The sequence below is a fragment of the Semicossyphus pulcher genome, unplaced genomic scaffold, assembly GCF_022749685.1.
Source record: "Semicossyphus pulcher isolate SPU_LCO1_2020_fin unplaced genomic scaffold, fSemPul1.0.p SCAF_10, whole genome shotgun sequence".
Classification (NCBI taxonomy): domain Eukaryota; kingdom Metazoa; phylum Chordata; class Actinopteri; order Labriformes; family Labridae; genus Semicossyphus; species Semicossyphus pulcher.
The window spans coordinates 24,837,394-24,852,588 of record NW_027211604.1 but is presented as its reverse complement, the minus strand read 5'-3'; the positions used below and the strand labels follow the sequence as shown (position 1 = coordinate 24,852,588).

Here is a 15,195-nt window from a genome sequence, read left to right as displayed (position 1 = left end):
TAGCAAATTGCTAGCATACAGCTTATTGAACCTGTTAGCAAACAGCTGCCCTCACACTTAAAGATAATATGAAGCAACATGAAGTTGTTCCATTCATGGAGTTATGTTTGTGACCAGCTGATAAATGTTAGTCCTATATTTACTCTCTGTTTAGTTCTATTTTTAGTCCGGCTCATAAGGCCATTATTTGGCTATTTAGCTGCTAAAGCTACAATATCTACTAGCTAGCGAAAGTAGCTAACTTTGTCTATCGGCTGTTTTAGTGCTGGTAATGTAGCAAACTGTTGGTTTATAGCAGGTATTTTAAACAGCTGGCAGCTCTAGCTGCAAACAGAGCTAATGGAGCAGTTCCAATGCATAAGAAAGTTAAGTTGTGGGCCGTGAAAACTAAAACATTAACCTAAAGCACACTCAGATGCTTACAAGTGTGGATGGATTGTGACTTTGTGTGACTGCTTCTACACTACCAGTCAAAAGTTTGGACACACTTTCCCATTCACTTGTATGAGAAAAATGTGTCCAAACTTTTGACTGGAAGTGTATCTCCCATATAAGTCAATTGATCTCTATTTAATTAAAAAAGAAACATTTTAGTCACTGTAAAGTCACATTAAATGTACCTTGGTCCAGGTAAATGACACACTTATATAATAATCTATTAAAATATTTGCTGTAGGCCTAATAAACCTTTTATTAATTCTGTGTGTGGATAATCCTTCTTACACAAATCAAGAAAACTTATATGTAACTTCATTTGGAGTCATGTCTGTGGCTGCCTGACGATCACCAGTCCAATTTTAGCTCTGTTTATGGTCTCTACCATCAACATATAAAACCAAATATTCTTTAAAGATGTGTCACTAACAGAAATACAAACGATAAATGTAGTTTATACTAGCAGTCGTAAAAAATATAGATTAGGATTGGGGGCTTATTGTACTACGCAATCTGTTTACAGTAAAGACAGAAACCAGCTGATTCTTAGAAAATAGAGACAAACGCTTAAAGATTCAGACCATTATATTCTGCCCCCAACATACACAAGGGAAGATAGTGTTTCTCTGCCTTTATGACTTCTCTGTCTACTGAATAACAACACTGCTGGCCTTTTAGACACAGAATAACCGGGGTTATAAATATGATGTCTCAGAAAACAGTCCTCAAAAATAATTTTCATTGATGCCAGTGCTTGTTCTTTATTGACAAAAACTACATAACACACAGTGATATGTCCTCCACAGGTGACATCCCCCTCTTACAGTTTACATTATACAAATAGTACAAGAACTCTCAGCTGTACTAAGACATACAATAATGGAAGATGGTCATCAGCGATTAGATTGACCTTATTGATCTATGGCTGTGATTTGGAGTTTAAAAGCTTCCTGTCTATTTAAGTTCTCTGAAAAGGAATCTCTGTCAGATAGACATTTTTTCCTCTAGCTCTATTCTGCTGCATTCCAGTTTATCGACCAATTTGATATGTCAAATATGTCAAATATGCTTAGATGTTATAAATATTTTGTTCAGCTGTTTGTCGACTGAATGAAAAGAGGAAACAAAACTGCTGCAAACTAAAGGCCTGTAAGGAGAAAGGCTCAAGGAAGACCAGTCGCCTTATCTCCCAGTTGAATTTCCGAGCAGAGACGAACACAATGTGCGCTAGCGGGCCACTCTCACTGGGGAATTAAGAAGTTTCCGGAACAAACGTCTTGTTAGTGATGATTTTGTCAGGTCGGATATTGTACATGCACTTGGCCTCTGTTTTACATAACTCGAACAGAGCAGGGGGAAAGTGTCAGCAGGTTTATAGATCACCTTGGGTTATATGTCATGGTGTCCATCTCTCACAGTGTAACAGGCGTCTTGAATTTGAACTTGACACAAATAGTGCAGGGTGACATCCTGTTAGCTTTGTCTGGGACCATTCTTTAAAATGGGTCACGATGACAGGTAGTATTCTGTATCGCAGGTGGTGAACACTGTGACACTGATCTGGTCATATCATTCAAATGTCAAGACTCATATGTAAAGACAGTGTGGATTTAGTGCAGATTGCAACTAACTGATAGCAACTAGTCAGTGTTTGCGCAATGGTTGTGCAACATAGTGGACATGGAACAATCCCCCTCCCCTCTGTAGAAATATATAACTCATTCTGATGTAACAAAAACACAACACTTCTTATTTCAGGTGATTATACACTAATGAAAACACACTGATGGATACAATATTTTATTGTTGCAACAAAATCTGTCTGTGGATCCACTGATTTTACACCTGAGACCTTTTGATCATTTATTAGCTAGAACGTGCAGCTTTAGCTCTGATTGGTTGTTTGGTTGGTAGAAACAAAAAGGCTTTAATTTGGCATGGATGTCAAGTGTCAGTTTACAGGAAGTTGAAGTAGCATCTTGGTTTCAACCATAAAAATGTGGACAATATGACTACCTAAAAGAGAAGCCAGAACATCTCTAGCGCCCCCTGTTGACTGGCTGCAGTATAGGTCATAAAGCCCGCCTCCTGCATGTTAACAGATGGGAATTGGTTTAGACGATAAAATCAAAATACACTTCAAATACATTTTTGGTTCCCATCATTAAAGCTGGTTTTTACTGTGACGTTTTATGTCCAAGTGTTTGTCAGGGATGTTCAGTTTTAATACATTTGTACGGCGTACAAATACAACTCCTGTCCCTGAGTAGCAGAGTAGAGGAGGAACAGCGGGAGGGACGTAACTAAAACAATCACTACAGTCATTGAAGTTTCCATGGCCATGAAGATCTGCTTCAGACCCACACAAGAAGCTGTTCTGCTGCAGACTGAGACACCTAAGGGAAGTAAAATGTTTTAGATGGCAGAAGGGATGGGACGTCAATATTGCAGCTCCAGATAATGTCAGATAAATTTGAGCCAACATTTTTGATTGATGATTTCAGCAACCAAATGCTGCTGGTATATTACATTACCTCCTGGGTATTATGGATGAGGTGAGGTAAGAGGCGTGGCACAATATATTCATTTGAAGCCTTATGTCCCACACAGACAGTGCAGGGTAGTGCCATCACACGACAGGATGCCCGCTGAGTCATGAGGATAAAAAAAGGAGACTCAATAGATTTTGATATAAAGGAGCGTAAGAGAGCACCAAAGCGCCTCTGGTCATTGGGCGTGTGTGAATAAAACAATTTAGGGGGACTTTATTTGAAACACTGTAACACTATAAATTACTGATTGTAATACATCATGTTGAATCAAATGTGGAGACAAAAAGGAAAAATAAATGGTAACAAAAGACCCTTTTCTTCTCGCAGGGCATCAGATGATATCAGATTGAACCACAGAGATAATGATACACACGTTTCAAATACAGGAAAAGATATATTCAGTGTTTTCAAATCATCAGAATTGTGTTGTGGATGGGTTAAAAATAAATCCAACATGTGCAGTCATGGATGTCACACTTACATAAATACAGAAAGATGTTCAGAAATTAGTCTGGGTACATGTGGGCGGATTGTGCTCACAGATGGTCTCATACTGAGTAGTGTCCACTAATGCAGAAGCCATATGTACCAGGACACATTGCATATGAAAATATAGGGACAGAAATATGCATCTTCATCATGTGCATGGCCTCAGATCAAACTGCAGAAGCAGAGCAGATGCATGGAGTGTGCAGACAAACAATATGTCTAAAAATGTATATAAGTTCAACAAGAAATACTGTAGGTAAATATACAGTGAAGACACACGTACAGATACAAGATGTTTGCAGGGAAGTCTTCAGGAGTGTCATTTCCGTGGATGTAAAATGCTGTTGGAAGCAAACTGTGTTGAATGATTGAGGAGCTGCAGCAGGGAGGCAGTGTGTGTTTTTTTTGCAGTGCCTCTGCTCTCCCTCTCTCTCTCTCTCTGTTTCTGCCTCTTCCCAACAGTCTGCCGCACGTGAGCAGACAGAGATGGAAATGAGAGAGGGAGCAGCCCAAGGACACCCTGATAACACACAGACTGGTATGCTCAGTCTCTCTCTGTCTACCTCTGTCTCTCTCACACTCACAATGTACATAAAAAAGCTCTCGCCTAAAATACACATTAGTGATGTAAAATAATTCATACTACGACTAAAATAAAGCGTATAAATACTTGGTTATTCTTTGCTTTTATGAATGCCACCTAGTGGTCAGACATGGTACACTCTGCCTCTTTAGCTGTGGCAACATGATATTGAAAAGGTATGTACATACCTCTGAGGATTTATGCATTTCAGTATCACTGACTTTGCCAAATAATCGTATTAAACAGCACATTCCTGCTGATGATATCCTCACATGCACAACACAATGAGAAAGAACATTGGGATTGTAGTAGAAGAAATAACATTTTAGATTAAATGCATATTGTAAAATGTAGCATATAAAGCTGTAAAATATAACTGTGATCAGAATGTAAGAAGCATAAATAACAAGCATAAATCATTCCCTATTATCTCATTAATAAGAAATCAGAGATGGTATTTAGCCCTCATCCATCTGATGAGGTAATATAAGTGATGAGAAATCAGGCCTATTGAAGAACAAGCTGTCATGGTGATAAAAGCACTGTTTCTCTACTGCCACCTTCAGGCTTTCTCTCCCTCTGCATGTCCTGTTTGTCCTTAGCTGCTCCCCATTAGCCACTTAGCTTCCCCACCTGTCTGCCGTTAGACCCTGAACTTTTTTCCTCTTTCTAGTTAACAACACAGCTTCATAATCCTGTTTCCTCCCTTCTGATGTTTTTCACATCCTGTTTCCTGCCAGTATTCTCCACAAACTTCACTTTGAACTTAGATTTAGTCAAACTTACTTTCATCCAAGCCTGCTGTTATTAGTGTCTGCTGCTTGCTTTCTTCCGTCCTGTTTGCCAGTTATCCAAAACTGTGGCGCAAGGGACATTTTATCAATGCTATGAAACACATGCTGGTATTCCTCTGTCATGAAACACTGTGCAGACACCTGACATTGCATTTCAGTTTTAGTGTTTATATTTACAGGGAAATTTGAGTCAACAGAAGAGGCCCTTTTTACATGGCAAATTATTATTTACACCTGTGCTTCTCTTGCTGTATCAAAAAATAAAGACTTCTGCGGTCCTGCTGGAGGTATAACTGAACACTGATTCAATAAAATCAGATACTTCGATTAATCATTGTATTTTTTCATTAAGTGCATGTTCAAGCACTTTCACAAAATGTTTTTTCTCTCTTGCATACATTTATCATGAAAAATGCATACAATGCAGCAAATCTGTCTAACAATTAAACAAACATAAACAATGTATTGTAAAGTAAATGATGCATAAAAACGCTCTGATTAGGGTAACATATCCAGGCAATTTACAAACTCTAACAGCTCAGCACTAGCAGCCTTTCGCCACTAGTGGTCGTTCTTCTCACACAGGACGATTATACAGTGTTCATGTTGCCTTCAGGGATTGTCGGGTTTACTGCAAAAATAATTAAATAACAAATAAGCCGCATTAACAACTCCATAAATCTGCAAATGTAAACAACAAAGGAGGAAGTTAACTTAACTTAAATTTACTTGTAATTTTTGTAGCACTGGAAAACAAAATCAGAAGGAATTATTTATACAATAAATCCCGAGAGATTACATACTGATTAAAGTACAATACACATTCTCGTTTTGATTTTCAAGGCAGTGAAACCCCATGGCAATTGATTCTCAAAATGTAACATGAAAAAATGTGTGCGTTTTTTTTTTTTTTCTAGTAGGGGACGCACAGTATTACAGCATGTGTGTAATATGCGAGATCTGAGCGCACCTGAACGCATCACTGTTCCTGACCGGGCCAGCAGAGTGACGCTGGACAGGGACTGTGAATGTGACACTGGTGCCTGACAGATAAACAAACCCGTCGTGCGTGGCTCTGTGGACCTAAAACAATTACCATAACCAGTCTCAGTGTCGCTTGACAGCTAATCTAAATGTCGACCATATGACTTTGTTTAATAGAGAATTACTTCATTGCTGAAAAGTTAAATGCTTAAGAGTTGAGTCCGCTGAGAGGTGAGTTGTAGAAGTTGTTGCTTGAAAACTTAACGGTTAACGGTTAGCTAAAAGTCGCTAACACAACGTTGGTATGTAACGGTTAACAGCTAGTAGTCAGGACCTACAGCTCTTAGATGCTACAGACTCTTATTCGCGTTATTAAAGAGCGCTACTTACATTAGCAGTAGCTACTCTATCATATAATAGTTGGCGAATTTAGGCTAGTTAATTAGCCATAAACCAGAGACCCCATCCTCTGTAATATGACCCGTGTCCCAGCGCCCATATGGGACCGCTATGTCGAGCAGGTGATGGGTAAAATTGGCTACAGTATAGATAGCTAACTGCATCGCTGTTTGTGCTTTTAATTGGAAGTTCAGCAGTTCACTTGTTGCCACCTCAGCTGAGTGCTCCTAAACATAAGCTGCATTAATCTTATCAACTGAGGACATTGAGAATTGACAGTTTGTTTTTATGCTCTTACCTGTTTAAAAAGGTTTGTAAGTTAGATATGTGTTCATTAAGCCAGGTTTAGATAGAGGAAACTCCAAATTATCAGGCATAAATAAATAACCTGCAATTATTTTACGGTATTCAACCAAAAAGTAACACTATTGAATTATCCACTTTTGGACCAAACAAAGCTTAAGTCGCCTTTGCCACATAAATCACTGCTTCTTACCGCACGAAGATGATTTCTACAGCCTAATTCTCCATTTTTCACCTAAAATAAGTTACAAGTTTTCATTGTTTTGTTTTTGTGCTTGCTTTCTAAAACTTTTTGGGGTGCATCTCCTCTTTTATTTCCTGACTCCTCCCTCTAACTGAAAGCATCAATACTGTAACCATCACCTCTGCTTTCAACATGCTGCAAACTAGAGCCAGATCAATGTTTTTTTTTCAATACAAATACTGATTGGAGGGCTGAAGACAGTGCTGAGTTTATTGTAAGCTATGGAGTTGGAGCTGGACAAACTATATGATGTAAACATTTCCAAAGCATCCCAAACATCATCCTTTACAAAGCTCCGTAATATCTGTGATAGACTCATATCGGCCGATAGTTTCAGGCAGCCAATATATCGGTCATGCTCTCCTGGAAGCACTGCATTCTGTGTAACTACATCTAAACATTTTAAAAACAACTAACCATTTCTCCAATCTTTCTCCCATCCTCTGCTGTCTCATCTTTCCAGTGACCTGGTCTGATAATTGCATGCTGCATGTCTGATAACCACCCATCATCCACCTGCACATCCTCTCAGTTGTGATGCATGGCCCTTGTTTAGAAATGAATACCTCTCACCATTCTTTGCATGTTGTGCTGTGACTTTGGCATCATGAGGAAAGACAGGGATAACCCTCTGGCACTGTCGTCCAAAAATGTGTGCCAGGGCCAGACGGACTATGGAGGAGAGATAGAGAGGCTAAGAGCTGAATTGCAGACAGAGAAGGGCCGAACACAGCGGGCCCGTGGACTTCTCTGTGTGGAGCTTAGGCACCTGCGGGAAGAGGCAGAAAGGGAACAGCAGAGGGCCGTGAAGGAGCTGACTGCACGGCGAGGGTGCCAAAAGGACAGGCACTGGTGTCTGCTGGCTAAGGAGGTGAACATTAAAGACAGCGGACAATACAGAGAGTCCACAGGGAAGGAGGCTTTTTGTTTGTACAGTGGAGAAACGTATGCAAAGCTGGAGCAGTTGCTGCTGACGCTGTATGAGAAGATAAATGGTGAGCAGGCAGATAATAAACTGCCTCACAGGCAGGAATTTGAGCTAGAAAAGGCCCTCTTCCTCTGCCACCTGCTAGAGGCCCATGGAAGACTGTTAAAGGGGAGGAAAAGAGCAGGACACCCCAGAAAAACAACTACGTCAGACAGCATCACCTCCTCTCAGACAAAGCCTCACCTGCCCTGCTCCAGGGCCCTGCAGCAGACCTCCCAGAGAGCCTTCAAATCACAGAAGAAGAAATCCAAGCAAGATCAGCAAAGGCAGACCTCAGTGGGTGCCGTCAGTGCAGCTGACCCCTGCACCACCGTGGCAGTCGTGGACACCTGTTGGAGCAGCTCTCTGAAAATTTGTCACCCTACCGACACTCCCCATGCAGGCTGGGACGACCAGCCCCCCTGCTGCTCTGAGTCCACTGGGTCACACGGGTCACCACCCTCCAAATGCATGGTCAGAAACATGGAGGTAAGCTTTTTCATGTTTTGAATTCCACACATGGCTTCTAAATGAAATACTTATTGCTTGCATTTCCTCTTAATTTAGAAACTGCACCCGAGTGCACTGACAGACTCTGATGGCCTTGCTTCATACAGAATATGAAGCCCTGAGATCTTACATTTACTTAAGGAAGATTCATAGGAAAAACAACTCTCCTTCCTCTAATTGTTTTGTCACATGAAAAGAGGAAGTGCCTAGATCGGTTTGCAGTGTTCACATTAAGTGTTAAGTAGATGGAGCCAGAGTGGTATGCAGATTATGACCTAAAAATTACATATTGGCATCGGCAGATATGTCACGCATGAAGACGGGTGCAAGGTATCTGCGCCATGGGCCACTACAATAAGAGTAGAAGTGATATCAAATCCACTACAGGGGAGAACTGATGTTCTTTGCTATTAGGTGGACAAAACATGTGCCTAATATATCGGTAGAGAAATTGGCAAAAACGGTTGGACAATATCGTCATATCGTGCATCCCTGGTTATAAGCATTAAGATGTAACTCTATATATACTACAAGTGAAATCTATTGAGTAAACATGACAATTTAGTTAAAACAAGAACATGAGTTTTTTTTATTGTAGCACGCTTTTATGTTCATCAAATCATCAAATGATTACAAATCCAAACCTCTTATCTTGAAATGTATGAAGCATCACAGAACATAGCAAAGTGTACATCATATCCATAGCAAATCAATGACCAGCTTTTAATCAATAGATATTGGCCTGTACCAGGAGTTGTTGTGATCACATTACATCACATCACATGTGCTAATGGGATAAGGCAAAGAAAAGCATTAGAATATATTAAAAACACAGCAGGCAATGAAAACTACAATAAAATCAATGGACAGTTTAGGCTGTCACAGTTCTGTCTTATTATTTCAGCTTAGCCTCAATCAAGTGAAGACAGTGTGTCTGTTGAGCTGAGCCTAGTGTGTGGAATTATTTCAAGGCAGCATAATTATGTGTAACCAGCAACAGTAAGATGGAAAGTATTTATGTATTTTCTTTATCTTTTTTTTGTAGCATTTGGAAAAGGACTACATTTTAGATCAACAAACACAAGCTCATGTTTCAGCCTCTTTAGTTTGAATGTTTTTAAAACATTTAATAAGACTGGTGTGGTTTGGTGTAAAATACCTGTTAAATCCAGCTGTCAGAAAAGGAGAGCTGTGCAGGGTATTAACAGAGCGGGGTGTTTGCAGAGGCGGGTGTTTGCACGTGTGGGTGTCGGTGGATCTGTTTATGCCTCTCGTTGGAGTGGCAGAAGTGGGTCAGTGTGCTTCCGTCTCTTTAATTTTGGATCCTGTTTTTATATAAGGAGATTGAATAATTAATCAAAGCATCATCTGTCTGAACAGCAGTGCCAGCTTGCCACACCTCATAGTTGTTGCATATTTCTTGCACAGCCCTGCGTCTGTAAGGCATCTTTATTATTGAGCAACATTTTTTTTTTTTAAATTAGACTCCAAACCCATCTGATGTCAGTCATGTTAATCTCTGTTGTTTAGTTTTAGACACAAACATCCCATTGCCAAGTGTGAAACCCTTTTTAGACAACACATTTGTGACATATTTGTTTTGATCTTCAGTCTCATGACAGGATGACAGGGAGACTTTGTCAAAATATGTCTCTGTGATAGGAAGTCAGTACCACTGACCTGACGAGTAAACGCTTCGTTACATGATGCTGCCTGGAAGCTTCCCTTTGTTGTATGCTCAGTGAGATTTTCTGCATTAACTGTCACGTGATAAGAACAGTTGCTGGTGGCGGTGGTGATGTGTGCTTGTTTGGTTTTTTTGTTGTTCTGGATCAGGGATTACATTTATATTACCAAAGGAGCTCGAGCAGAATGAAAATAGTGTTTGGTGGAGTTCACCTCGGGGTTGGTTTCAGACTTCAGGCTAGTAAAGCCCTGGTCTTGTGAGCACACTGTAATTAATAAAGGAATAGACCGCAGCTTTGAAATGTAGTTCAGGGCAAAGTTAGTGTCTCTTTTCTGTGGCATGAGCTTGATTTGTCTGGTCTAGGCTTCTGTGTAACAAGGGAGAGTGTTTATATTGACCACGCCTTCCTGTGCATTTTATATAGCCTATATATTATAGACAGTAGTGCTGTGTATGCAAGAATCTGACGATACGATCACATCACGATACACGGGTTAGGATTCAGTATATCGCAAATATATTGCAATTCCGTAAGCAAAGCAATATATTGCCAGTTTTTAATATTAATCCAATTTTAGAATAAATGTGATATATAAAGAACAAAACACAATATAGTATGCACAAAAAGATGACCTATATCTGTAAAAAATAAAGTAAAATCTCTGCATGTAAACAATCAATACAGTGTTTTTGAGAAATAGGCCAAAGTATAATTATAGGTAAAACACAAACATAATATCCCGATACTCCAGTGCATTAATATTGTCTTACACCAACCCTAATAGAAAGGAAGGAAAATAGATATCACTTTGGTATCATGAAAGAAAATAAGGGAAACTGTCTGTTTTTTAACTTTGCAGCGCACAGCTCTGAGTGCTGTGACCTTTGAAGGAACAGCAGGTAGACTGGTGCACTTCATCAAAGCAGCTGCACTCTAAAGCACGCTTTGTGACTGCAACAAAGAGGTCACAAAGTATTAAAAATACATCTGACCTTCTGTGTGTGAGTTAAGGCTGGAAAAGAGGTGTTTGGAGGGATACCTGAGATGGATCACTGAAACACTATTCTACTACATTTGACTTATTTTGACAGACAATATAGCTATTTATAATCGCAGTGTGCAAGAGTACATCCTTAAAACATGGTATCTGTAGTTTTATATTTCGATAATGTAATAGTACCATTACATATATTTCTGTTTGTAAATAGAATAGCTAGATGAGACAGCCTTTCCTTCAGTTGCAGGAGGCTCACAATGGCTTACAGATACGTTTACTCATGGTATATACTGTGTCCTATTATGTGAACAGTTATAATCCCATTCGTAATAGCTAGTGGTTGCAGATTCTCCCTCCATTTCTTCCCATGTAAACATGACAGCAGACATGCCCCTGCAAGGCGAGAGGGCTGCTGCCGCTCTTGTGAACACGACTGGCTGTTTGCCGCTCGAGTTGATTATTGTTTAACTTTTTTCAACGTGCCATTAGGGATGCACTGATCCCATGCGCCTGATCGTTTTCTGCCCCCATGCTGACCTTATTAAGTGTTTTGGCTATGGGCCATAACATGACCGATCCACATTAAATACAGTTACTTTTGTCAGTTCCACTATAGATCAGTGTTTAGTGTTTTTCCAGTTGCATTTATTCAGCTACAGCCTCACGTAACCTTACATGAACATGAGTCTCATCCAGTGAGATGTACATCATATAAAAGAAAGAAAATCACTGTTTTGATTGGTACTTAAAATGAGTTCAGGTTTAAATTATGATATGACAAAATATACATCTCTTCAAACGCAGGAAACATTCACCCTTAAAATGTGTATGATATCTTCTTAATGATTAGACTAGATGGATAGCAGCAGCCTGTAGACTATTGTACTTTACTCCCTGCTGTTGCTCCTTCAAAATGCACCTTAAAGTAATAATCTCAAAGATTTTCATTTAAATAAATGTCTGTAAGTCTCTCTCTCTGAATGAGGCAACACAATGCTGACTGAGCCTATGGCCCACTGATGAAAGCCTTTGCATTTGCAGTATATAGTATAATTATGGACTGGGTGTCTGTGGCGGCGCCCAGTTAGTGACGCGTTTTCCATCAGCCAGCAGTGGTTGGTCTGCCAGAGAGGGTAGGCGGAGCTAACCGGCTGCTTTTCCGCTCTCTGCAAGTGTTGCGAGTAAACAGTAATCTACTATGGCTGAACAAACAAAGAAAAGATGGATGACTACAGATACAACTTCAACAAGAAGTGAAAATCCAAAGAAAAAGAAACAAACTCGACGCTCAGATGAAGCAAAAAGTCTGAAAAGGAAAGCGACCGTCAGCCAGGAAAATCGACAGTTACAAATGGAGCCAACCGTGGACGTCTGGTTACATTGGGAAGTGTGCTCCCGCAATTACCGTATATCGGTATATATTATGGGGCGCTCATGAGAACAAAACTGAAATCTTCGAGTTTGTCAGTTTAAGTCTTCTATGTAATGATTTAACTGCTTAACTAATGATCCTGTGCACAGGCTGAAACCAAAGGGTTCCTGTTCTCGATCCCTTTAGATTGAAGTCTAGGTTTCTTTAAAAGACACCTCTTGTTTTTCCTAGTCACAAACTCAGAAGTACTTATGGTGATGGGGAAGCTAATCAAGAGGCACTAACATGATATAATGCTGTTATTATTTTATTTGTGTTGTATACATGCCTGTCGTAAAACAGGCGACTTTTACCCTAATATTAGTGTATTAAAATATTTTTTTTCCCAGCTAGAATGTTCCAGTGTGTTTCAGTTTGAGCAAGATTTTAACCAAACATTATCCCAAATAACTTTCTGAACCTCCAGGATGCAGACCACTGCTTGTTAAGGGGATTTATGAAGCTGCTGTGCTCATTTAATACACAATTAGCTGGAGTTAGGCTACATGTCAAGTTAATTTGTAAACCTGCATTGACTTGTGATGAAGTTTGTCTTTTGTAGCAGCAAAACTACAGCTGCAGTGTTTTTCGAGGGGATGAATTACTGCAACATTCATCACCTTGTCAGACTGCTCATTTGTTGCTTTAGTATAAAACTGCAGTAAAACACCAGAATGAGTCTGGACTGGACACACTTGTTCCCCTGCCTGCCTCCTGCAGCCTCCCCTGTGTTGCAGTCTGTGTGCTGCCTCTTCAACAATCAATAGGCAGGCAACATCATTCCAGCGTCATCTCCATGGAAACGAGCCCTAGTCGTGGTAATGATTGGGCCCCGTCTCAAAGCCTGCCTTTTTGTGATAGGACGAGGGGAAGCAGTCCTCCCTACCCCCTCCTCCCAGTGACACTCGCCGTCTTACACACACACATTTTTCCCTTCGTCCTCTTTCTTCACCTTTATGGCGCTGTAACCGAGACGGGATTAAGCTGCCTGTCGAGTCTCATTGAATCCGGATGAAATGCTTTTTGACACAGCAGCATCAATGGGGACAGACTCGCGGCTGAGGAGTCAACATGCCACCCACATATCAGGCTCACTGAGAGAGCGGGGACTGAAGTGGAGACCTGTTAGTTAGATCGCTGTGTTGTTTTTCTCTACATCGCACGTCTCGTCTTGTTTGCAGTTTCAGTTGGGCCTGCCTGCGCCGTTTAAGCGAAAAGAAGAGGCTGGTTTATCTTTTCTCGCTTCTGGACAAGTACCTATGACAACCCCCCTCAGACGACAGAGCGGTAAGGCATGAAGAAGCAGGCTATGTTAGTGCAGCGAGTTGGACTCTGAATCTGAAATGTAAACCACAGTTTGTTCAAGAATGCTCCCAGGACGATGACTTTCACTGAATTTCCTTCATAAGCGAAGGCCGGAAATCTGTAATATCCCTTTGGAGCTGGTCGTCCTCGTTTTGGAAAACGTCACAGCGCAGAGAAGAAGGAGGTACTCAGGGTTTATATGTTACACAGATCCATCCTATAACAGACTGAAGGCATTGAAAAACACCTTTACAAGTCAGCTTAAACCCCAACTTTACAGGGGTTTACACATTTGAGGCTTACTGACAACCACGGCTATCACAGTCCTTGCTGTGAAAAAACCCTCCTTCTTATGAACTGTCAGAGACAGAGAGGACAGTGACATCTTCATTATTTTGAAGTCAACCTGCCACCGCTGATCCCTGTTATTCTCTTCCAGCAAATGAAAAGCCTGCGATGGCTTGGCCTCGGCTGGTCACCCCATTTGATCATATTGATCCCATACACGCTGTGTGACTTTGACTCAGAGTGATGTATGACCTGTGCACTCGGCCCGAGCAGCCCGAGCCTGCACCGGCCAACGCAGCGATGGAGAGCAGCGAGGTGGCCGACGCTCAGCAGGAGTCGAGGAGGTCTGAAGAGCAGGATAATAAGCAACATGAGCTCTCAGACAAGGCAGTCCCAACCACGGCCAATATCACTTCAACATCACTGTTGGGAAAAAGACACCACTCACTTTATGCAAACCTCAATGGTTTTGAAGCAGAAGGGCTACGCAAGGTAAGTTTGGAGTTTTGCTGTGTTTTCCTTTTTTGGATGATTTGAGGCCTGGAGACACGCAAGGGGCATCTTGTACTTCTAGCGTCAAATTATCTTTGTGCTTTGATGAATTTCTTCACACTGCAAACTATAACATAACTTCTGTCTTGTTCCTCATAGCTCATAGAAACATTACATAGAAAAATCCTAAAGTTAAAGTTATTTGCAGAGTAAGTTTTACCCTTTGACATCTGAAAGCAAGTCGTTGGAACTTGTGTTGCATTACAGTAACATTGACACTAAACTTGTGTGCAGCACATGTTCTTGACATCAACTCTGGGACAGTGCTGAAGCTGCTGTGATAGAAGCAGAGGGTTGCAAGGTAGTCTGCAGACCAGTTGTGACCTTGTCGCTAATTTCACACCTCTGTTTATCCTGTTAGTGTGAGCAGAAGATCCACTTAATGGTAGCCAATTGAAAATCAATGGGGAATCAATGAGATTTCCATGTAACTAATGGATGCTCATATGGCTTGTACAGTGAGGGACATCAGTGCAAGGAACACAGAATATCTCTGCTTTGCACCATCACGGCGGCATGACAGGGGGGGGCGCGTCACCGCTCCTGTGTGGGGTTTTTTTCGTTTGGAAAATGTAGCAGGCGGAACTATGTTTTGACGTTGGACAACCCGGACTCATTTTCGGGTGGCACACTACACAAACGCGTTGCCCTGGTGATTTCCATGACAGATTTCACATTCAGACACACACAGAGA

The 15,195-nt window shown here is 40.9% G+C and overlaps 1 protein-coding gene across 1 annotated transcript in view; it reads left to right on the top strand.

Annotated features, from left to right (window-relative positions):
• The first annotated feature begins 7,390 nt into the window (after positions 1-7,390).
• LOC138597770 (peripheral-type benzodiazepine receptor-associated protein 1-like) overlaps positions 7,391-15,195 on the top strand; it is a 66,609-nt gene continuing 58,804 nt past the window's right edge. Inside the window, exons 1-2 of the mRNA XM_069669276.1 lie at positions 7,391-8,239; positions 14,223-14,441. Coding sequence (XP_069525377.1) covers positions 7,391-8,239; positions 14,223-14,441 — 1,068 coding nt within the window. The remainder of the gene's footprint in view (positions 8,240-14,222; positions 14,442-15,195) is intronic.